General features: G+C 42.0%; 1 protein-coding gene across 5 annotated transcripts in view; it reads right to left on the bottom strand.

Annotated features, from left to right (window-relative positions):
• The window catches only part of LOC125129855 (acidic mammalian chitinase-like), a 38,851-nt gene that overhangs the window by 8,875 nt on the left and 5,728 nt on the right, over nucleotides 1–24,248 (bottom strand). For 3 of the 5 annotated variants that reach the window (XM_047785038.1, XM_047785033.1, XM_047785035.1), the window contains 6 exons: nucleotides 14,135–14,263; nucleotides 13,901–14,044; nucleotides 9,347–9,376; nucleotides 7,865–8,069; nucleotides 7,468–7,524; nucleotides 5,347–5,512 (listed from right to left, as the gene is read on the bottom strand). In XM_047785038.1, the coding sequence (XP_047640994.1) occupies nucleotides 5,347–5,512; nucleotides 7,468–7,524; nucleotides 7,865–7,944 (303 nt within the window). In that variant the 5' untranslated portion in view covers nucleotides 7,945–8,069; nucleotides 9,347–9,376; nucleotides 13,901–14,044; nucleotides 14,135–14,263. Of the gene's footprint in view, nucleotides 1–5,346; nucleotides 5,513–7,467; nucleotides 7,525–7,864; nucleotides 8,070–9,346; nucleotides 9,377–13,900; nucleotides 14,045–14,134; nucleotides 14,264–17,829; nucleotides 18,990–24,248 lie in introns of those variants that run through there. The other 2 variants (XM_047785034.1, XM_047785036.1) reach the window with 2 other exon arrangements.

Here is a 24,248-nt window from a genome sequence, read left to right as displayed (position 1 = left end):
GAACCAGCTTTTCATTTCATTGATCTTTTCTATGGCTTTCTTCATTTCTATTTCATTGATTTCTGCTCTGATCTTTATGATTTATTTCCTTCTACTAACTTTAGGTCTGTCTGTTCTCTCTCGAGCTGCTTTAGATGTAAAGTTAGCTTGTTTATTTGAGCTTTTTCTTGTTTCCTGGGGTGGGCTTGTATTGCTGTAAACTTTCTTCTTAGAACACATTTTGCTGCATCCCATAGGTGTTGGAGTGTCGTATCTTTGTTGTCATTTGCTTCTAGGTATTTTTTAATTTCATCTTTGATTTCTTCAGTGATCCATTGGTTGTTTAGCAGCATGTTGTCGAGTCTCCATGTGTTTGGGGTTTTTGCAGTTTTTTTCTTGTTGTTGATTTCCAGTTGTATAGCGTTGTGATCAAATAAGATGCTTGATATGATTTCAATTTTCTTAAAGTTACCACAGTTGGATTTGTAGCCCAGGATGTGATCAATCTTAGAGAATGTTCCATTTGCACTTGAGAAGAATGTGTATTCTGTTGCTTTTGGATGGAATGTCCTATAAATATCTATTAAGTCAATCTGGTCTAATGCTTCATTCAGGGCCTGTGTTTCTGTATTGATTTTCTGTCTGGATGATTTGTCCATTGCTGTAAGTGGGGTGTTAAAGTCCCCCACTATGATTGTGTTATTGTTGATTTGTCCTTTTTAAGGTTGTTAGCAGTTGCCTTATATATTGTGATGAACCTATGTTGGGTGCGTAGATATTTAAAATTGTTATATATCTTCTTCTTGGAGTGATCCTTTGATCATTAGGTAGTGACCTTCCTTGTCCCTTAAAATATTTTTCATTTTAAGGTCTATTTTATCTGATATGAGTATTGCTACTCCAGCTTTCTTTTGATTCCCGTTCACATGGAATATTTTCTTCCACCCTCTCACTTTCAATTTGTATGTGTCCCTAGAAGTGAAATGGGTCTCTTGAAGGCAGTATATATATGGGTCTTGTTTTATCCATTAAGCCAGAAGGACATTCAAATTGAATAAGAAAAAATATCATTGTTGGCAGATGATATGATACTACATACAGAAAATTCTAAAGACTGCACCAAAAAAAGTGAGAGCTAATAAATTCAGTAAAATCACAGGATACAGGACAGAATTAAGATGGTGGAATAGAAGGACTGGAGCTCAACTTCTCTCCTAAAAACAACAAAATTCACAACTAAAGGCTGAGCAATCTTCACTCAAATGGACCAGAAACCTTAAAAAAGATATCCTACTCCAGAAGAAAAAGATGAGGCCACATCAAGAGGTAGGAGGGGTGATTTCACGATATAAACAACCCCATACCTCCGGGGTGGGAAGCTCCACAGACTGAAAACTAACTGGTTCACACAGACTCACCTACAGGAGTGAGAGTTCTGAGCCACACATCAAACCCTCATGTGCAGGGATCTGGCACTGGGAGAAAGAGCCCCTGGAGCATCTGGCATTGAAGGCCAGTGGGGTTTGTGCCCAGGAGCTCCACAGGACTGGGGGAAATGGAGACCCCATTCTTAAAAGGCACACACAGACTTTCATGTGCACTGGGTCCCAGGGCAGAGCGAGGTCTCCATAGGAATCTGGGTCAAACCTGACTGCAGTTCTTGGAGGACATCCTGGGAAAACAGGGGTGAATGTGGCTTGTGTGAGGGATGGACATTGAAAGCAAAGCTCTCGGGAATATTCAGCAGTGTGCCTTTCTCTGGAGGTGGCCATTTTGGGAAAATCTGGCCCCATCCATCAGTCAGTGCTGAGAAGCCCCAGGGCAAACAACAATCCAGATGGTCTCACAGCCCTGCCCCTCAGGAAACAGGCTACCTAAAGACCCCTCAGGCACACAGATGCCTCTAATCTCATCCAGAGACTAAGCCCCACCCACCAGAGGGATTAGAATCAGCTCCACCTACCAGTGGGCAGGCATCAGCCCCTCCCATCGGGAAGCCTACAGCAAGCCCCCATACTGACCTTAGCCACAAGGGGGGCAGACACCAGAAGTAAGAGAGGCTAGAACTCTATAATCGGTAAAAACCTATAAAAATGAAAAGACAGAGAACTATAACTAAGATGAGGGAGAAAGGAAAAACCCCAGAAAATCAGCTAAGTGAGGAGGAGATTCTCAGCATCCAGGAAAAAGACTTTAGATTGTTGACACTGAAGACGATGCAAGACATTGGAAATAAACTGGAGGCAAAGATGGATAACTTACAGGAAACACTGACTAAAGAGATACAAGATATAAAACTTAAACAAAAAGAGATGCAAAATACAATAACTGAAATAAAAAATTCAGTAGAAGCAACTAACAGCACAATACAGGAGGCAGAAGAACGAATAAGCAAGGTGGAGGACAGATTAGTGGAAATTACAGATGCAGAACAGAAAAGAGAAAAAAGATTGAAAACAAATGAAGAGAGTCTCAGAGAACTCTGGGACAATGTTAAACGCACCAACATCTGAATTATAGGGGTGCCAGAAGGAGAAGAGAGAGAGAAGGAGACAGAAAAAATATTCCAAGAGATAATAGCTGAAAAATTCCCTCACATGGGAAAGGAACCACTCACTCAAATCCAGGAAGCACAATGAGTACCATATAAAATAAACCCAAGGAGGAACACACTGAGACACATAGTAATCAAACTGACAAAAATTAAAGACAAAGAGAAAATATTGAAAGCAGCTAGGGAAAAGAAACAAGTAACATACAAGGGAACCCCAATAAGGTTATCGGCAGATTTTTCAGCAGAAACTCTGCAGGCCAGAAGGGAGTGGCATGATATACTTAACGTGATGAAAGGAAAAAACCTCCAACCAAGAATACTCTACCCAGCAAGGCTCTCATTCAGATTTGAAGGAGAAATCAAAAGCTTCACAGATAAGCAAAAGCTAAGAGAATTCAGCAACACTAAACCAGCCTTACAACAAATACTAAAGGAACTTCTCTAGGCAGGAAAGAAGAGACAGCAACAGGAAACAAAAATTCCACAAATGACAAGGCTCACCAGTAAAGGTACATATACAGTAAAGATATGAAATCATCCATGCACAATTATACCACCAAAATCAGAAATCATGAGAATCAAATGCAAGATGCTGAAGATGAACTTGCAATTAAGAGAACAACAACATTAAACAATCTCATATACATATAGACTCTTCTATCAAAACTTCAGAATAACTGCAAACCAAAAATCTACAATCGATACACAAACAAGGAATCTCTGGAGAAGAAATATATCTCATAGTAAATAAGTGCATAATCTACCATGAAGGGGGTCATTTGACATCATTCTTGGAATGCCGAAGTCTTTTTAGATCTGATTCTGATTTCCTCTCCATCAAAGAATTTATGATAATTATAATAACGCACCTGTACAATTAAATAATACAGTTCTACAATTGTATTGTTAATAACGATTTCTCTCCATGCTATAATGTAAGGTCTATAATGTCTTGTTTATCACATCACCTAGAATGGTGTAATGTCTATATTGAAGAATCAATAAGATGTAACAAATTGTGAGGACATATTTATACAGTTACACTGTTTTTTAACCAATTTATGCATTTTATATTTTCCTTATTTTCAGAGGGTGTATTATTTTTGTTATTCTTACCAGTTAAGTTATTCTTTTTATGATGCTATATAAAATATTTAATGGTATATAAGGCTTTCTTCTTTATAAATTTTAGTGGCATAATACACACAATTTTAACATAATGCTAATTTTTAAAGAAAAATTGAAATGTAATAGATAATACTAAATAGTAAAGATGAAAGCCATACAAAATGGTATAAAGTATAGAATAAATTTCCTATTTGTCTCAGCATATTTTCCATTCCATTTCTCCAGAGGGAGTCACTTAATCTGTTTCTTAAGACCCATGATACAATAATCTTTGTGAATGTAATTGTGTTTAAATATATGTGTTTTATTCTGTAAAAAAAATAAAAATAACATTTCAAAAAAAAGAAAAATTAGATTACAAAAAAAATCACAGGATACGAAATTAATATATAGAAATATATTACATTTTTATACACTAATAAGAAACTATTAGAAAAAGAAATTAAATAAGCAATCCTATTTTTGATTGTATCAAAAAGAATAAAATACCTAGAAATAAATTTAACCAAGGAGGTGAAAGATTTGTACTCCAAAGGCTATGACATTGATGAAAGAAATTGAAAACAATGAAAATACATGGAAAATAAACCATACTTGTGGATTGGAAAAGTTAATATTGTTAAAAAGTCCATACCAAAGCACTTCACAGATTCAATTTCTATCAAAATACCAATAGAATTATAATTCTAAAATACCAATTGCAAATAATTCTAAAATTTACATGGAATCACAAAAGACTTTACACTCCTCATATCACACACCCTGATTCCAAACTATACTGCAAAGCTATAGTAATCAAAACAGTATGATACTGGCACACACACAAAAAAACCCACATTGACTAATGGAAAAGAATTGAGCACTCAGAAGTAAACCTACGCATATAGACAATGACTCTGTAACAAAGGAGCTAAGAACATATAATAACAAAATACAATTTCTTCAATAAATAGTTTTGGGAAATCTGAACAGCCACATGCAAAAGAGTTCAACTAAACCATTGTCTTATTCCATACACACACACAAAAACAAAACAAAACAAAACAACCAAACAAAACCTCACAATGGATTAAAGACATGAATGTAAGACTTGAAGCCTTAAAATTCCTGGAAGAAACATAGGTGGTAAGACCATTAACACTGGTCACAGAGATATTTTGTGGATCTCTCTTCTAAGGCAAGGCAAACAAAAGAGAAAATAAATCATACTCTATCAAACTAAAAAGATTCTTTAAAACAAAGGAAACCATCATCAAAACAAAATTCAACCTACTGAATAGGACAAAATTTGCAAATCATGTATCTTATAAGGGGTTAATATCCAAAATCTGTAATTCAGAAACCTCAAGCAAAAAAGCAAACACTCCAATTAAAAAATGGGTGTAGGGTCTGAACAGATATTTTTCTAAAGAAGATGGCCCAAGAGCACCTGAAAAGACATTCAACATTACAATCAAAACCACAATAAAAAAATATCCTACACAACTGTTAAAATGGCTGTTGTTCAAAAGACAAGGATTGACAAGTTTTAGAAAGAATGTGGAAGAGAACCCTCAAATACCTTTACCAGTGTACTTTTGAGAGCAGCAAGCTTTGCTAACCCCAGGAGATGCAACTCTCAGAGAAAATTCTAGAAGACACTGGCCTCTCTACAAGACGACACAAAGCTGGTGATACATTCCCACCTTAATCAAGATGGTAAATCGCTGTTTGTCCTCAGGTGGGCTTCCCCGGGACCCTGGATATTCAAAATCCAAGTCAATACCATCAAATCCATGTTGACGAAGGAAGTCAATGACAGAGCAGATGAAGATTTTGCGGTTGGCAGCTGTGGAGACCATGGTGGTGAATCTAGGCAGAACGTTTGTCTATATGAACGTCACCAGTTCAGGAATCCTTCCCACACCATCTCTGAAAACAACTTTTGTTATGCATTTTGGAATAACCCCTGTTAGATTTAAGGTGAACTCAAATGGTTCATGTTATTTAATGGATGTGTTCATAATTTAAATTTTATTTTCTTCAGTATACCCACTGAATAGTATTTTCTATTTATTTATAAGATCAATGGTACCTGTGTATTTTCTTTATTATTGACATCTTTCAAGGGCAGTACTTTAGATACCACAGGGCTTTGATTCTAAGATGTTCATGTTTTATATTTACTGTTTCCAAAATTAAGATGTGATTTATATTTTGTGAATACACTTAATGAAGCACATTTGACTCCCAAAGAATCTGCCTTTAAACATATTCCGAGTCTTGCATTTAAAAGTACCTTAATATCTAGACAATTTAGTTCCTTTTGCCATAGTCAGCAATTTTATAGTCTATAAACACATGTTTAAACCCTCTCGGTTGGTTTCTGATTATAACAAGCCTGTGGTGAACACTCTGTAAACTGAATTCCAAGCTCCTTAATTTATCTTCTTTTTTTTTTTTTTTTTTTGCCTTTTTCAGTCCACACCCATGGCACATGTAACTTCTCAGGCTAGGGGTCTAATCCAAGCCACAGCTGCTGGTCTACACCACAGCCAGAGCAATGCAAGATCCAAGAGTCTTCTGCAACCTACACTGCAGCTTGCTCTTTCTTTTTTCTTTTCTTTTCTTTTTTCTCTTTTCTTTTCTTCCTTCCTTCCTTCCTTCCTTCCTTTCTTTCTCTATTTCTTTGTCTTTTTAGGGCCGCACCCACAGCATATGGAGGTTCCCAGGCTAGGGGTCCAATCAGAGCTGTAGCCGCTGCCCTACACCACAGCCACAACAATGCCAGATCCGAGCTGTGTCTGCAACCTACACCACAGGCCATGGCAAAGTCAAATCCTTAACCCACTGAGCAGGGCCAGGGGCCAAACCCGCATCCTCATGGATACTAGTTGGGTTTGTTGCCCGTGAGCCACAAGGGAACTCTCTTTTTGTTTTTATTTCAGGTATTCAATAGCTAATAAGGTTTTTTTTTTAATTAAAGTACACTTACTAGCGCAAACTGAATAACCTAAAAAGAGAGTGGGGAGATGTTGCTTGGATTTTGGAGGTATTAACCTGCAAAGATTTTTTTTATTTAAGTGATTTGTGAGCAAGATAAGAGAAATCTACATTGGTGGAGTGGACATGAGGCTGAAGAAATATTGACAAAATACCATAGGTGACAATTAGCTTGTTACTTGATAGGTAACTTAGATAAAGTTCACTTGACTATTAGAGTGAGAATAAAAACACTCAATGCAACTTTTTCCAACACTGCACTTTCAGAATGGCTGGCTACCTCTGGAGAATTGTGGAGGCAAGAAGAGAGGGCCACGTTACTTTGGATGTCAAACAACTTTGTGCTCTCAAATTTTAAAATAATTATGGGAAGGCGTTATTTCATAATTTAAGGAGTAGTTTACCATTGACTTGGACAACTTTTTACATACAAATCAAGTCTAATCTCATCCTCTCTTCTTTTCCAACTCAGAGTCAAAAAGCCTGTGGGGTCACCAATCTTTTCTCACTGCTTCTCAGAAGAAAAGCCTATGACCCAGCACAGGGCTCATATTCTCCTGGGGCCCCAAGTGGTTCTCCATCACCAAGCCACTTCTCTCTCACTCGCCATTGCCCACACCCCGTTGGTTTGATAGCCATCTTCTCCATACCACTGCTGCAGTCTGCCCTTCCCACCCACAGAAACTCTCTCCTTAAGCGCCAGCCTCTTTGCTCTCGGGAATATCCATTTTTAACCTACCCTCTGGTATCACATTTTCCCACCTCAACCTGAGGGATTCTTTCTTTGGCCTCCACCCCCATATTCTGGCCATGGAGAGACTTACTTCTGAGTGCCAAAGTTCCAGCCACCAATGGCCAGCAAGTTGACCAGATCTTTGTTGCTGCAGAAAGAAACAAAGAGACATGTTATGTGAGAGCCCTGTGAGCTTGCAGGATACAGACATTACAGAAGGCAACTCTTCTCCCCTCATTCTTGACTCTCTGAGAAATGGGCAGCAGCCAAGTTTCAGCTATAAAGTCCCCATACCAAGTGCTTCCCCATCTGCCCACTTTAATATTTACATCATCGTTAATGTATGTGTCAGAAATCTGTGTATTCTTTTCAGGAAAAAAACTATCTGCAAAGTACTCTGCCTCTCCTAAGAATCTTATGATATTTGGGAATGAATCTGAGACTGAACGCGAGCTCTCCATTATTCCTCCACCCTGAATCCCACTGACCGTTCTTTCAGGGCCAGGAACTGAGGATACAGAACATCAATATCGTTCCATTCATAAGGAGCAATCTTGTTGTCATTCATGGTGGCGAAGGCATATATCAAGTGTGTGCAGAGACATGGGTCCACATCCTTGGGAAAGAACTTGGCTGGGTCTGGTCGATATTGAGACCAGTTGGTAAAATAGCACACTAGCTTATAGGCTGAGCCTGCAGGGAGAAAGCAGCAGTCATTGACTGAGGTGCAAGGTTCCACTGTCTGTGTCACTGGCTGGTGGCCTCTTCAAGGGGAAAGGCTACCTAAGAGTTCTTATGGCAGATACCCAGTAGAGACAGCTGTACCCTTGTCCCGCACTTACAGAAGACCTGACTAAACAGTCATGATACTTTTGTCAACAAAATCTCAAGAAGGCTTTAAGTCAATTCAAATCAACATATAAAATCAATTCACCATCACAGAGGCAAGTGGTAGGGCTAATTATCCTCCTTGGGGACTGCTCATAACGTCAACGACTGCTGAAGTTCATTTCCAATAAAATATATACCTTTCGTATATGGCATATGACGTGACGGATGCTTGATTTAGAGCCCTTACAGGCACTGTTTTGCTTACATTTTAATTTCCATATCGTCTTGTGGAGGAAACATCTTCCTCATTTTTAGATGAAGACAGAAAAACTAATCAGAGCGGAAAGATTAAGATGAATGCTAATTCATCTATCCTTTTACACCCCGAATATTTATTATGCATGCACTGTTGTCAGGCAGCCTTACTCTGAAGCCCATGTTCTTCCCACTCTTCTCTCCTGAGTCATGTCTCACTTTCACAGCCAAATGCTTAGGTATTAGAAAGAATGTGAGGGAGTTCCCACTGTGACGCAATAGAAACAATCTGACTAGTATCCATAAGGATGAAGGTTCGATCCCTGGCCTCTCTCAGTGGGTCGGGATCTAGCGTTACCATGAGCTGAGGTGTAGGTCACAGACGGGGCTCAGATCCTGTGTTGCTGTGGCTGTGGCCTAGGCTGGCAGCTGTAGCTCCGATTGGACTCCTGGACTGGGAACTTTCATATGCAGCAGGTGCAGCCCTAAAAAGCAAAAAATAAATAAATGAAAGAAAAGGAAAAAAAGAAGAATGTGAGGGTAAAAAAAGGCAACACAAGAAGGAGCAGAGACTACCAGGTAATAGACATTGTACTGGGCTTGGCATCAGAAGATAGGGTTAAGTCCAGATGCTGAACAATCGAGGATGAGTCACTGCCCCCCTGTGCACTTTAGTATTCCCATCTGTGGAGTGAGGCATCTGCATTAGAAGAGCCTCTCCCAGTGCTACTTTCTGAGATCCAGCAAAACAGACTAGGAGCTTGGGGTCCTAGTACTAAGGTCATCACGAAAGGAGAAGGAAGTGCAGAGTTAGAAGAAGGAAGGGAAGAGGAGAAACTATTAGGAAAACTGGCTTGTGGGTAGAGGGTTGTATTACTCCTTACCTAGTTGCACCTGCAGTAGAACTGCCAAGCCTGAAACAAACAAACAAAAATCAATATACAAAAACAAGGAATCCTTAGATGGGTTTCCCAGTTAGGACCTGCTGCTACCTAGGAGACTCCCAGGATGTGCAGGGCACAGGGGTCTCTGATTTGTCAGTGGCCTTTCCCACAACCCCATTTCATCACTCACAGGTTTAGATCCCAAGTTTCCCTACACAGAGCCCGAGGCATGGGGTAATCCCCCATGTAGGAGCTTCACCAAAATAGAAGGCAGCCTTCTTCCCCATTCCCAGGGGCCCCCCACCACCCGTGGAAGGAAGACGGGCAAAAAGACTGGGAGACTCACAGGCCCAGAGCAGCATCCTCCCCATCGTGCCTACACACAGGCCACCCGGGGCAGCCTCTTAGCTCAGCGCTATATAAGGAGGAAATCCCTTTTATCACTGTGGGAGCAGCACAGCTGCCACCTCATGATCACAGGTAACCCAGGCTGTCACAGTCCTATCTCCTCCCACTCCAGATTCATGAGAATCTAAGGGGGAGAGAACCCCAGCAGAGGTCTCTCACCAGCCAAGCTTGGGCTCTGACAGAACCACTTACAATTGGAGGCCTTAGCTCAGCACTGAGGCCAAGTCCCCCTGGGGATGTGGAAGCCCAGGGAAGGAATGAAGGGCACTGGGCTGGAACAGGGTCCCAAGGTACAGGGCCCAGGGCCAGAAAACCACACGAGGGGGCTAGTCACGATGTGGAGCATTCATTTAAGGCGTGTCATTTTCCTCCTACAGAACCAGGCCCTACACTCAAGGCCAGTGGCAAGCGTCTGAAGGAACCCTGCAGGGTTCAGGAAAGGGGCAGGACTAGCCCCGCTCCTCTTCTCCCCCTGTCCCCTAGTGATTTCACTGCCACAGCGCTGGAGGGAAAGACAGGACAGACACAGGATGCTGCAGCTGCCAGCTGTCCTCCCTTGTTCCAGCCCAGGGAAGGCATGGGGAAAGGGCAGCTGCTGCCAGAGAAACGTGAACCTGGTACCTCTGCCCCCTTCTCCTCATTCTGGGAGGGGTCACGGCATCTGGATCTAAGCAACTGCTTTTGCCAGAGCCTGGCTCCTTGGGAAAAACGGAGGAGACTGAAGTGGGAGGTGGGGGGAAGAGGTGTGACCGGGGAATAGTCAGTGCTACATGGGAGGCAGGAGTTGTAGAGGGCAAGACTCGTTTTATCTCACCCTGATGCCCCAAGGTCATAGATTTGCCCCTGCCAGCAGCTGTATCCCTCAAACCTGGGCCAGGTGGGCAGATAAGAGTGGGCACAGGTGCAGGGGCCACTGCCAGCCTTGGCCTTAAGGCAAGTCCTCAGGCTGAGCCAAGGATTTCCTCAGTGTATCCAGCCTCCTTTAAGATGTCTCAAGGAAGGCGCTGACTCACATACTTCCAGTGCCAAGTTGCGTCTTTGGATCCCTGGAAGTCGACACAGACTAGGCACTTGATGAAAATTGGTTGAATAAATGGACGTTTCATCTCCAGCAGGTCCGGTGCTGAGCAACCTCAGGGCCAAATATCGACCAGCATCTATTCCTGACTCTATTTGCCATCTATTGCTGTATAACAAATGATCCCAATCTTAGCCACTGAAAACAATAAGCAATATGTATTCTTTCGTAGTGTGTCTATAATTCAGGAGAAGCTTGGCTGAACGGTTCTGGATTGGGTTTTCTCATGAGAGCTGCAGGGTGCAGTCAGGACGCTGACTGGAGCAGTCATTGAAGGCTTGACTGGGTCTGAAGGGTCCGTTCCTAACGTGCCTCCCTCACATGGGTGGCAGGGTGGTACTGACCATCAGCAGGTGTTCTCCGTACCTCCCTGTGGACCTTTCTTTGGTGCTGATGGAATGTCAGCTGGTTCTCCCAGGGTAAGTGACCAAAAAGAAGTGTGGTGGAAGGGTCTGAGCCCCATGTTGGGCTTCCAGTCTTGGTGACCCTGTAACTCTGTCAGTCACTGGACAGGGGTGTGGGTTTTGACTAGACTGCATCTCTGCCCCTGTTACCTGTCTCAGTGTGGCCTTTCCTTAATATCCCTGAAAAATGCCTCATCCAAAGGAAGGAAATCTATTATGCTAGTCTTCAGGTCATTTTCAGAGCTAGTTTTCATATATGTAGTTGTAGTTTTAGTGTGTTTATGGGAGGAGGTGAGCTCAAGATCTTCCTATTCTGCCATCTAGATCCAAACCTTCCCAATACACAAATTCTCTATACAACATTTGACATCTCATGCAACAAGTCTTAGGACTTCTTCTTTTTAAAAGAAATATCTTTCTTGACCACTTTCACTAATGCATTTTTCTCAATGCAATTTATAATCAATTTATCAAATGAAACCACATACACACACACACACATATCTTTGAGATTTTAAATTATAATATATTTGGAGATTAATATGTGAAAACTGACAAATTTATTATACTGGGCTTTGCCATCTAGGGATATAATTTATTTCGGATGGACTGCCAGACCCATGAAGAAAAAGAAAGACATATCTTATTTGCTTCCTTTCTCCAGAGCCCAGCAAATGCCTGGGAAAAAAACAGATACTCAATAATGTTTTCTGACTATTTATCAGATGTAAATGAATTGAGAAGATAATTTTTCACACAGAAAAAGTAATTGTTTCTTTCTTTTTTTTTTTTCTTTTTTGTCTTTTCTAGGGCCATACCCGCAGCATATGGAGGTTCCAAAGCTAGGGGTCTAATCGAAGCTATAGCCGCCAGCCTATGCCACAGCGGCAGCAACGCCAGATCCAAGCCGTGTCTTTGACCTACACCACAGCTCACGGCAACGCCAGATCCTTAACCCATTGAGCAAGGCCAGGGATTGAACCTGAAACCTCATGGTTCCTAGTCAGATTCGTTAACCACTGAGCCATGACGGGAACTACAGTAATTGTTTCTTAAATGTTTGCTAGGCTATTCTGCCTCTGGTAGCTTTGGAAATCATTTTTGATAGCAATTTTAATGTCTTCCAAGTTTATCGATCTGCTTAGGTTTTCTACCTCTTCTTGTATCAATTTTATTAGTACGTATTTTTCTAGAATCTATTTCATCTAGATCTTTTAGTGTATTTGCATAAACATTTTGTAGTGTCTGCTGGCAATGTGAATCATCTTTGTATCAGTGGTAATCTCTGGAAAGAAAACAGCAAACCAGTTCCACATTCAGGTAAGGCTGTAGTGAGCTCTCCACTAGAATATTAGAGTGAGCGATACCCTGGGAGTCAGACACAGCAGGAAGGAAGATATGGTTACTGCCCTGCCCAAAAGAGAAAGTGAAGCATTGTAACAGAGATGCTGGGCTTAGAGTCAGATGAAGCTCTGTTTGAAGGTTAGTTTGAAAACTCTGTCACTTATCAGAGGTGTAACTTGGCCAAGTAACTTAACCTCGCAAAGCTTTTGTTCTGTCCTGTGTAAAGTGCAAATAATAATACCTTTTCTAAAAAACTGTTATGGAAAGTAGCTATGTTAACACATATTGTATACAATTGTCTACAGAGAGAAAAAAGAGTGTCCAGTAGCTGTTATTATTATTTAGATTCATAGTTAGAGAATTTCTGGATTTAGTGAGACAATGAAAATAGATTAATTTACTTACTTATTTTTGCTTTTTAGGGCCACACCCACAGCATATGGAGGTTCCCAGGCTAGGGGTTGAATCAGAGCTATGGCCGCCGGCCTAGGCCACAGTCCAGCAATGCAGGATCTAAGCCACGGCTGTGACCTACACCACAGCTCACAGCAAGGCCAGATCCTTAACGCACTGAGTGAGGCCAGGGATCGAACCCACATCCTCATGGATCCTAGTCCTGAACAGCAGTTGAGGATGTCCTTGTCTGATGACTAAGACTGAGGTTCCTAGTCAAACCACTGAGCCATGAAGGGAACCCTGAGAACAGATATTTTTAAAAATTGTTCAGCGTTCCCGTTGTGGTGCAGTGGAAACAAATCCAACTAGGAACCATGAGGCTGCAGGTTCAATCCCTGGCCTCGCTCAGTGGGTTAAGGATCTGGCGTTGCCGTGAGCTGTGGTGTAGGTCAAAGACACGGCTTGGATCTGGCATTGCTGTGGCTCTGGTGTAGGCCGGCAGCTGTAGCTCCAATTGGACAAGGGTTGAATCAGAGCTGTAGCTGCTGGCTTACGCCACAGCCACAGCAACACCAGATCCTTAACCCAGTGAGCTGTGCCAGGGATCGAACCCACATCCTCATGGATACTAGTCGGGTTCATTAACCACTGAGCCATGAGGGAAACTCCAAACGCTTATTCTTAAAAAGATTTTACTTCTCATGTAAGTCAAACCAAGCCCATGTTATACATAGCAAGACCTCTTTAATTCCCAAGGTGATTTATCTCTCCCTGGAAAATGTTTCATCTCCACTTGGGATATATAGGGAAACACAGGCAGTAATGTCGCAAGTTATTTTACTACCGAAAGGAGGCCAAATGTCATCTAATACCATTCCCCAGCTGACCAGAGTTTCCACTTCCGCCCATCCTGTAGGGAGTTACCTCATGGTAGACCAGCTTCCTGGTTGTGGGTCCCAGTAGACACATCTGAAGAAGTGAGGCGTCCGCTCTGTCCTCGTGGGGAACCTCACGAGGAGCTGCTCTGCAGGTGCTCCATCATCTCACCGATATTCTCACAGCAAGTTCCTGGGGGAACATTCAGCTGAAGGCTCAAAGCCAATTCCTCTCCACTCTGCTCCCCATTTCTGCTTCCCAGTCCTAAGCAATGCTTCCTACCTTACAGTGCTAAAGTAGGCAAATGCTCCATGGTCAGTGGAACCCTGGCGCGGGGGGCTGTTGTGTGCTCAGCCAGTGCCCCAACCTCTATGAAGACTGCAGGTCATCGCACTGATGGAGTCCAGGAGCCTAGAAGGGAAACGGCACAGGACAGGTGAACAGCAGTTGAGGATGTCATTATCATGATGGCTGAGACTGACATCCTGGCCACGGCTATGCCTTTGGATGAGGCATTTTTCAGGGACCCAAGGAATTATCTGGCAGTGGGGGGGTTTTGTTTTGTTTTTAAACGATGAAACACATAATCCTAGAAACCTGAACAAGGATGCATGAACAAGTATGGAAGACTTTGCTTCTTCATCCCCTTCCACTCCCATCACAGAATCCCTTCGCTTTTATCTCTTTTCCATGTGGGAGATCTGTCAAATATTTGAGAAGGAGTGACAATGCTTTTTCAAAAGTTTAAAGACCACTGGTCCAATGCAAGTTCCCATCAAAGCATTAAAGATGTTTATTTCGCCTTTGCTGGACTATTTTGAGCTAATCACCTAGACATTAGATTCCATTGTCATGTGACTCTCTAGCTAACAACTGGCCCTAGAAAATTATTTGTTTTATTGATATGCAAAATTATTATCTAGGAGTTCCTGTTGTGGCTCAGTGGTAACAGAGCAGACTAGTATCCACAAGGATGCAGGTTCGATCCCTGGCCTTGCTCAGTGGGTTAAGGACCTGGCGTTGCCGTGAGCTGTGGTGTAGGTTGAAGACAAGACTTGGATCTGTCATTGCTGTGGCTGTGGTGTAGGCCAACAGCTACAGCTCTGATTCGAGCCCTAGCCTGGGAACTTCCATTTGCCATGGGTGTGGCCCTAAAAAGTATTTAAAAAAAAAAAAAAAGATTCTCTGTAATTTCTTCCTGTTGGCACTAGTTTTCATTCAGGACCAACAAAACAAGTCTGCTCTCAGACATAGTTGTACATAACTCCCCTCTCACACTATTTTATTTTTCGATAAATTCTCAGACAGTTAATTTCTTCCAGGAAAACAGCTTCACTATTTCTTGAAATCTCCAACAGGCTGTCTAGGAGCATTCCAAAGAGCCTTCTATTCCTAGTTGTGACTAGGTTTTGGATAATGACACTGTGTGACCACAGAGGCCCCTCTGGTTTTTCATGTAATTGACAACTCAGGGGGCTCATGTACTAACTATTACAGGAGTCCTGGGAGCCAGACCCTGGAGCCAGACCCTTTCACTTCTCCATGCTTAGTGCCAGGCTATAGCCTAAAAAAATTCCCCAGAACACTCCCAGGGAAAAGACAAGCTAGGAAATTATCAAAGCACCCAGCTTCATGAATTCCCCAGGCTGGCAATACCTCCCATCTACCTCTTTGAGATAGTAGGAGGCATGATATTAAGATACTCTCTTCCGTAGCTCCTTCATCTTAGACAGCTTGGATCTATAACCTCAATCCCTATCATATAGCATTTAGCACAGGATACAAGCTCAATAAATACTTATATTGAAATAAACGGAAATGTTACAAATAAACATTAAGCATATACTGGAGTTCCCCTGTGGCACAGTGAGTTAAGGATCTGACATTTGTCACTGCAGTGGCTCTGGTCGCTGCAGTGGCACAAGTTCAATCCCCAGCTGGGGATCATCCACATGCCTCGGCCACAGCAAAACAAACAAAAAAATTTAAGCATATACTATATGTAGGACATGTGACAGATTCCATCCATATTGTAACCTCCTTACACTGGTTCTCTTTCTCTAGTTCTTTTTTTTTTTTTTTTTTTTTTTTTTTGGCTTTTTGTCCTTTTAGGGCCATACCAGCAGCACATGGAAGTTCCCAGGCTAGGGGTCTAATCGGAGCTGTAGCTGCCGGCCTACACCACAGCCACAGCAACATCAGATCCAAGCCTCGTCTGCGACCTATACCACAGCTCATGGCAATGCCAGATCCTTAACCCACTGATCGAGGCCAGGGATCGAACCTGCAACCTCATGGTTCCTGGTCAAATTCATTTCTGCTGTGCCATGATGGGACCTCCTCTTTCTCTAGTTCTATGCCTTCCCTTTTTCCTGTGATCTTAAGATCAAAAACTCTGGGCTCCATTCAGCCTATATTTTGAAATGCAGTCCTTTGTGACTTGGCACTTCCTTCAGAGTACAGAGGGCATCAGTCTTTTCATTTTGGAGATGAGTATATGCAAGAGAGAGGGAAAAACAGAAAAGAAAATCATGGACTTGGAGAACAGACTTGTGGTTGCCAAAGGGGAGGAAGAGGGAATGGGGTGGCTGGGGAGCTTGGGGTTAAGAAATACAAACTATTGCCTTTGGAATGGATTAGCAGTGAGCTCCTACTGTGTAGCACTGGGAACTATATCTAGTCACTTATGATGGAGCATGATAATGTGAGAAAACAGAATGTGTACATGTATGTGGAACTGGGTCACCTTGCTGTACAGTAGAAAAAAAAAACTGTATTGGGGAAATAACAATTAAAATATATATATATACACACATACATATAAAAGAGAGAGAGAAAAAACAGCAGCCTGACAAAGCAGGGGCCTCATGGGATTGTACATGCCTGGACAGGAGAGAAATGGTATGGAAAAATCCAAACAGAACATTTTTATATTGAAGCTGGGTGCTGGGTCTCTGCTTCCTGATCATTGATGGAGAATATTCTCTGAGTTTAGAGGGGAAAAGTGATTTGAGTCTATTATCAGGCCAAAGCAGCATCCTCCCCACGTCTGCTCTGGTCTCCGGATAAAGGCGTGGGGCCCCATCTCTCTGTGTAAGACCTGAGCTGAGAGGGGCCTCCTTATCTCTGTGAAAGCAGAACAGCTGCACAAGGCATTGTGCCAAAATCCAGGTATGGGGCCTGCTTCCAGCTCCACATTTGTCCCATTCCCAAGCTCCCTGGGCAGCCTATTGGTTGTCAGATTCCTCACCTGCCGTGGCCAAGTTCAGAGGACTCATTATTTATCAAATCTTCTCAAGAAGATAAAATTCTTTCGCCATGTCTTTGACCGTGAGGGGGCAGGGAAGGAGGCCTGGCCAAAGCCTTCCACCAGGACTGTGGGGAGCAGTTTTTGAGGTTCCTGGCTGCTTTGGGATAGTAAAGGGGAGGGTCAGAGTAAAACTAAAAAAGAGGGAAGCTGAGAGCTCCCCGCTGTAGGTTGGTTCTAAATTCTGGATTTAGGGGTCCCTCACTTCTGTTTAGGTGTCTGGGCCATGATCACAAGCTAGGAAAATGGCCAGGGTCTTGGGGGAGAGGCTCTACAGGAATGAAAAATGTTCATCTATCTGCAGTTGTGTCTCTATAGGTGCAGAAAACTGAGGAAACCCAGCTGAGGGCTGTGGAACTGAATAGCCCAGTATCAGACCTCTCCTCCTCAAACAGGTCTGAGAGTGTCTCTCTCTTCCTCTAAAGCCCACTGTGGCTCCAACTGATTAGATAATAAAGCCCAGACTTCTAGCAAGGCCCTGGCCATCTGATCCAACCCACGTGGCAGCCTCGTTCCCTGCCATCTTTCTAGGTACTGTGTGTTTCGGCCAGTTGAGATTCCCCGATGGTCTACAATGGCACAAACTCTTTAGAACCTCTGTGCTGTTCCTATGCGGTTTGTCTGTAAAAGCTTCCTTTTTACTTTCCCTACCTGATAAGTTCCTACTCACACTTCAAGGCCCAAAGGCTCCTCTGTCACCTCTCGGATAGATGCGCCTGTCCTCAGGATGATTCTGCAGAGAACAGGGTAAACAAAGGAATGCACTTCACCTTGCCCCCGTTACAGCAATCCCTTCAACCATCTGATCTGAAATTTTCAAACTTCTTCAGCACTCGACTAAAGAAGAGCTTCTTATATGGAATCCTCCTAGATTTTAGCAACTTTTTTTTCTTTTCTTTTCTTTTTCTTTTTTTTTTTTTTTATATTTTAGCAACTTCTAACCACTGCAGTTATTCCAGCATTTCCAGAATGGACAGACGCTGCACTAAATAAGGCTTTTGTACTTACATATTATTCCCAGAGAAGAAATGTCTGTTTCTTCCCAGACCCTCCTATAAAATGATTGTGTGTCTTCAGTTTTACCCAACAAAATGCCCAACCCACACTTACACACACCATCCATTTAAGTCTCAGCTCCCAGCCAGTTTCCACTTCATGGTGTCAGAGAACAATCTTACTGCCTTTCCAAAAGATATATAGAAGGAGTACTTTGCTCATCCTTAGCTGACAATTCTCTTTAAAGACTGAGATTCACAATGAACCTAAATCCCAATACCCAACTTTCCATGCGCTCGGAGAGGTGTAAACACATCAAGACCAAGACCAGGCTCTTCCTGGTGCTGATTTTCCACTGTCCACCAACGCACAGGACACACTGGCAGACCCAAGAGTTGGGACACGCACAGGGATGTTGGGTCTCTTTCTTATACACTGAACTCCTTGCACTTTTCACCTCTAGGCACGTGGGCTTTCCTAGCTTTGTACCAGCTTGTGCCCCTATACAAGCATAGATTTGGTTTTTCCCTCTGGCAAACATCAAAGACGTCAATATCCACTTTGTAGCCAACTTAAAAAGCAATGAATGGCTTTGCTGATGTAATCTAAAGGATGTGATAACTAATGTAAAATGTCCTGGGGACAAGGGAACCTGGTACCCCTATCCACACAGAAATGTCTGCTGATAACTTCTGCCACAACAGTGGAAATTTTTGCTTTTTGGCTCCAAAGAGCACGTGCTTTTTTGAGATGTGAAATATACTTTCTACTTCTTCTTTCCCTCTTCCTCTGATTAATCTCATCTACAGCTTCCCAAATGTGATTCTTTTTTTTTTTTTGTCTTTTTTTTTGTGGGGGGAGCCTGCATCTACGGCATATGGAAGTTCCCAGGCTAGGGATCAAATCAGAGGTGCAGCTGCCGGCCTACGCCACAGCCACAGCCGCAGCAACTCGGGATCCCAGCCGCATCTGCAATCTACACTACAGTTCATGGCAACGCCGGATCCTTAGCCCACTGAGAGAGGCCAGGTATCAAACCTACACCTTCATGGATACGAGTCAGGTTTGTTACCACTGAGCCAGAATGAGAACTCCTCCATATGTGATTCTTACAGTCCATGACACTTTGGTCTTTATTTTCAATTTCTTGGTTCACGAATTAGCCAGTATTTATGGAATGCCTACCCTGTGCTCACCTCTGTACTAAGCTCAGTCATATAAAGATAACAAAGAAATGGTCCTTGTAGGTAAACTTCTGCATTCTTTTTTTTTTTTTTAATGATTTTTATTTTTTCCATCATAGCTGGTTGGCAGTGTTCTGTCAAGTTTCTACTGCACAGCCAGGTGAGCCAGGCACACATACGTATATATGTTCTTTTTCTCACATCATCATGCTCCATCATAAGTGACTAGAACTTCTGCATTCTTGATGCAGTGATGGACACATTCAAATTATGAGGTGATGTGATTACTCCAGGGACTCACGAATGAGAGTGATAATAAGAGTATTCAGAGAGCAAGGAGAGAGAGGATATGAAAGCTCCTGGTGGGATGAAAAAAAAAAAAAAAAGCTTTGCAGAAAAGAAAACATCTGAGTAAGGATCTGGCAGGATGCTAGAACCAGAAGCAAGGGAAGAGCAAAAGTCATTGGCGGCAGAAGAAACGTTTGAGGAATGGCACATAATAGTGACGATGTGTAACGAGTTCAGAGACTATTGTGACCAAGAGGAAAAGCAATTCTCAACATAGTTCCTTCCAAGCCAAGACACATCCAAAGGACCTGCACTGAACCCGCACAAATTCCATCATGCTAACTATGGCTCTGAAAATTATTTTTGAATTAAGAAACCACTTGAAATGGAAAGGACTATATCTAATGCTAAAACAGGAATACTCTTGAGTCTACAATTATATTAAAGCTGTATGTAGACAGCACCTTCAGTATTTCAGCTATTATTCTATCAAATTATTTACGACATGTCTCACGACCGACAGCACCACGCCAGAGTATCATGGAAAGAACAACCAGGCTACAATACTGAGAACAGATACGGGTAAGATTGTAAAGCAGACCCTATACACCATGCTACGCAATACTGACTTGATTCCATAGGCAAAAGAGTCATTAAAGATTTTTAAATTCAGTGAATGAACCACAATGCCTTCTATATACCATTTACACATAGCTTTTTAGAAATATTTAGTTAGAATCCAGTTATCAAAATGATTTCCTAGGTGGGAATTCCCAGTGTAGCTCGGCGGATTACGAAACTGACTGGTATCCATGAGGATGCAAGTTTGATCCCTGGTCTCACTCAGTGGGTTAAGGATCTGGCATTGCCATGAGCTGTGGTGTAGGTCACAGACATGGCTCGAATCTGGCGTTGCTGTGGCTTCAACATAGGCCGGCAGCTGTGACTCCAATTGGACCCCTGGGAACTTCCATATGCCACAGGTGTGGCCTTAAGAAATCTGTATATTAAAAAAAAAGATTCCCTAGGTTGTAGCAGCATGAAATTGCTCAAACTCTGTCATAAATGTACCCTGAAGCCTTTGAGCTGTGCACAAACCCAAAGAAGATTCCAATTTCACTTGTGATTTAATGTTTCTTTATAGAAATAAATTCTTTTTTTTTTTTTTTTGTCTTTCTTTTTCTAGGTACTCACTTGCAGCACATGGAGTTTCCCAGGCTAGGAGTCCAATTGGAGCTGTAGCCGCAAGCCTACACCAGGGCCACAGCAACACGGGATCCAAGCTGCGTCTGCGACCTACACCACAGCTCACGGCAACGCTGGATCCTTAACCCACTGAGTGAGACCAGGGATCGAACCTGTATCCTCATGGATGCCAGTCAGGTTCGTTAACCCCTGAGCCACAATGGGAACTCCAAGAAATAAATTCTTAAAAAGAAACTCAAGAGCTGCAGAGTGTATTCTTATAGCAATAACTCCCACTTATTAAACACTGACTTTGCACCAGGCAGATATTTCCTCTACCCGTTATGACAACCTCATGAAGCTAATTTACCTTCTCCACGATCACATAGTCAATGAAAAGCAGAGCTGGTGTATCAAGTCTGGTTTGTCTGAACTCAATCTCTGTCTAACCATAACCTCCTCTGTGCCTGGAGAGCTCAAGCTCTTTACTTCAATGTGCATGAAAGTATCAACTTTAGCAATAGCGACAATGAGATTTATATTTGATTTACATTTTATAGAAATGTATCCTAATTACTTTTTTCACACCTTCCTAGCTTTCTTCCTACCACTTTAAAAAAAAAAAAAAAACAAACTTTTGTGCTATTGTCATCTGAAGCCAATATTCCTAACTTAACAAAAACAGGCTTTTTGCTATGGGATTAAAAAAAAAGGCAGAGTAGGAATATCAAAGGGTGGAGCAGGACCTAGAAAAGAATTAACAAAATGACAGTAAGTACATACCTATCAATAATTACTTTAAATGTAAGTGGACCAACTGCTCTAATCAAAAGCATAGATCAGATTTGTGCTTGCCAAGGGGGTGGGGGGAGAAAGTGGGATGGACCGAGAGTTTGGGGTTGGTAGATGCAAACTATTACATTTAGAATGAGTAAGCAATGAAGTCCTACTGTACAGCACGGGAAACTATATCCAATCTCTTGGGATAGAACATGATGGGAGATAGTATGAGAAGATAGTATGTATGATTGGGTCACTACGCTATACAGCAGAAACTGGCATAACACTATAAATAAATTATAATCAAAAATGTTTAATTTTTAAAAAGACATAGATCAGCTGAATAGATTTTTAAAAAGACACATAATAAAATGCTCAACATCACTGATTATTAGAGAAATGCAACTCAAAACTACTATGAGGTACCACCGCACACCAGTCAGAATACCCATCATGAATAAGACCACAAATAACAAATGCTGGAGATGGTGTGGAGAAAAGGGACCCTCCTACACTGTTGGTGGGAATGTAAATTAGTAGGACCACTATGGAAAACAGTATAGAGGTATCTCAGAAAACTAAATATACTAAATAACTAAGTAAACTACCATATGACCCAGCAACCCCACTCTTGGGTACATATCCAGACAAAACTTTCCTTGAAATAGACACATGTATCCGTATGTTCATTGCAGCACTAGTCACAATAGCCGAGACATGGAAACTACCTAAATGTCCACTGACAGATGAATGGATTAAGAAGATGTGGCATGTATACACAATGGAATACTACTCAGCCATAAAAAAGAACAAAATAATGCCATTTGCAACAACATGGATGGAACTAGAGACTCTCAGACTAAGTGAAGTAAGTCAGAAAGAGAAAGACAAATACCATATGATAGCACTTATATCTAGAATCTAATATACAGCACAAAAAAACCTTTCCACAGAAAAGAAACTCGTGGACTTGGAGAACAGACTTGTAGTTGCCAAGGGGGAGGGGGAGGGAGTGGGGTGGACTGGGAATCTGGGGTTAATAAATGCAAACTATTGCCTTTGGAATGGATAAGAATGAGGTCCGGCTGTGTAGCACTGGGAACTATATCTAGTCACTTATGATGGAGCACGATGGAGAATAATGTGAGAAAAAGAATGAATATATATGTATGTGTGACTGGGTCACTTTGCTGTACAGTAGAAAATTGACAGAACACTATAAATGATACTGGAAAAAATAAATAAAACTACAATAAACAAAAAATAATAATAATTTTTTTTTAAAAAAGACACACAATACACTGCCTGCAAGAGATTCACTGCAGATAAAGACACACACACTGAACATGAAAGGATAGAAAAATGTATTACATGCAAATGGAAAGGAAAAGAAAACTGAAGTAGCAATTCTTAGATGAGATAAAATAGACTTTAAAACTCTCCAATGTCTACTTCAGATGTGGTTATGAAGGAAATGGGCAAGAGAAGGCTCTAAGAAAGCAGTCAGGAGTATGGGATGCAAACCATGTGCCAGGCTTTCTCCTAAGTGTTTCAAGTATATTAATCAACACATTTAGTCCTTGAAGTTACCACTAAGGACACTGAAGCATGAAGAAGGTAAATAACGTCCTGAGGTCACACAAGAGCCAAGATGAGAACAAACACAGTCTGGCTCTGGATACACATTAACCACATACTCTGCTCCCCCTCAAAAGGGACAATCCCAGGCTAGGGGTTGAATCAGAGCTACAGCTGCCGGTCTACACCACAGCCACAGCAATGCAGGATCCGAGCTCCGATTTGACCCCTAGCCTGGGAGCATCCACATGTCGAGGAGGCAGCCCTAAAAAGCAATAAAAAAACTGCATTTTTTAAAAAGTCAGGGCTCTTGGCATCTGGTGGCCTGCAGCACAGGCCTGCCCTGCTGCCAAGGTCCCCAGGAGGAAGGTCAGTTCTGAGGCAGGGTGGCAAAGGGAGACCCAGAGCAGATGGGCAAGATTGTTAGCCCGACCCGCTCCTGCTAAAGTGAAAATGAAGCCAAAAAAAAAAAAAAAAAGGCAGTAGGAAAGGATAAATCTTCAGACAAAAAAGGTGCAAATAAAAGAGGAAAGGGAAGCAAAAGGAAAACAGACTCAAGGGACTAACCAGAGACTAAAGAAGATTTACCTGCAGAAAACAGAGAAACTAAAAAGGAGGAGAGCCCAGCCTCTGACCAAGCAGGAAAGAAGCCAAGTCTCAAAAATACCACACGCCTGGCCCTGTCCGTGTCCCTCTCTCCCTTCTTGTACAATCCAGAGGAATATTTTCATCAACTATTTTGTATATGTACTTTTTTTAGTAGCTCTAGAAACATTTTCAAGAAGGAGACAATCTCACCACACCCCATTCTTTTAAGTGTAAATGCGTTTTTTTTAAGAAGTGAAATTATTTGTTGGTTTTTGGGTTTTTTTTTCAGAGAACAAGAAATAGTGGGATATTGAATATGGGAGCCTTTGATTGTCTTGGGTGTTGGCTTAACATTCCATAGATGGGGTAGCTTTTGTACCCTATAACACAAACTTACTAAATGGCAATTACAAGTCCCTTGTGCACTAAACATTGTGAACATTTAAATTTACTTCCTTTCCCACGTTGTTTCCCGTTAAACTGTTTCCTA

The sequence above is a fragment of the Phacochoerus africanus genome, chromosome 6, assembly GCF_016906955.1.
Source record: "Phacochoerus africanus isolate WHEZ1 chromosome 6, ROS_Pafr_v1, whole genome shotgun sequence".
In the NCBI taxonomy this organism is placed as follows: Eukaryota; Metazoa; Chordata; class Mammalia; order Artiodactyla; family Suidae; genus Phacochoerus; species Phacochoerus africanus.
Note: the sequence above shows the minus strand (reverse complement) of the source record. Positions and strands in the feature narration are given on the sequence as shown.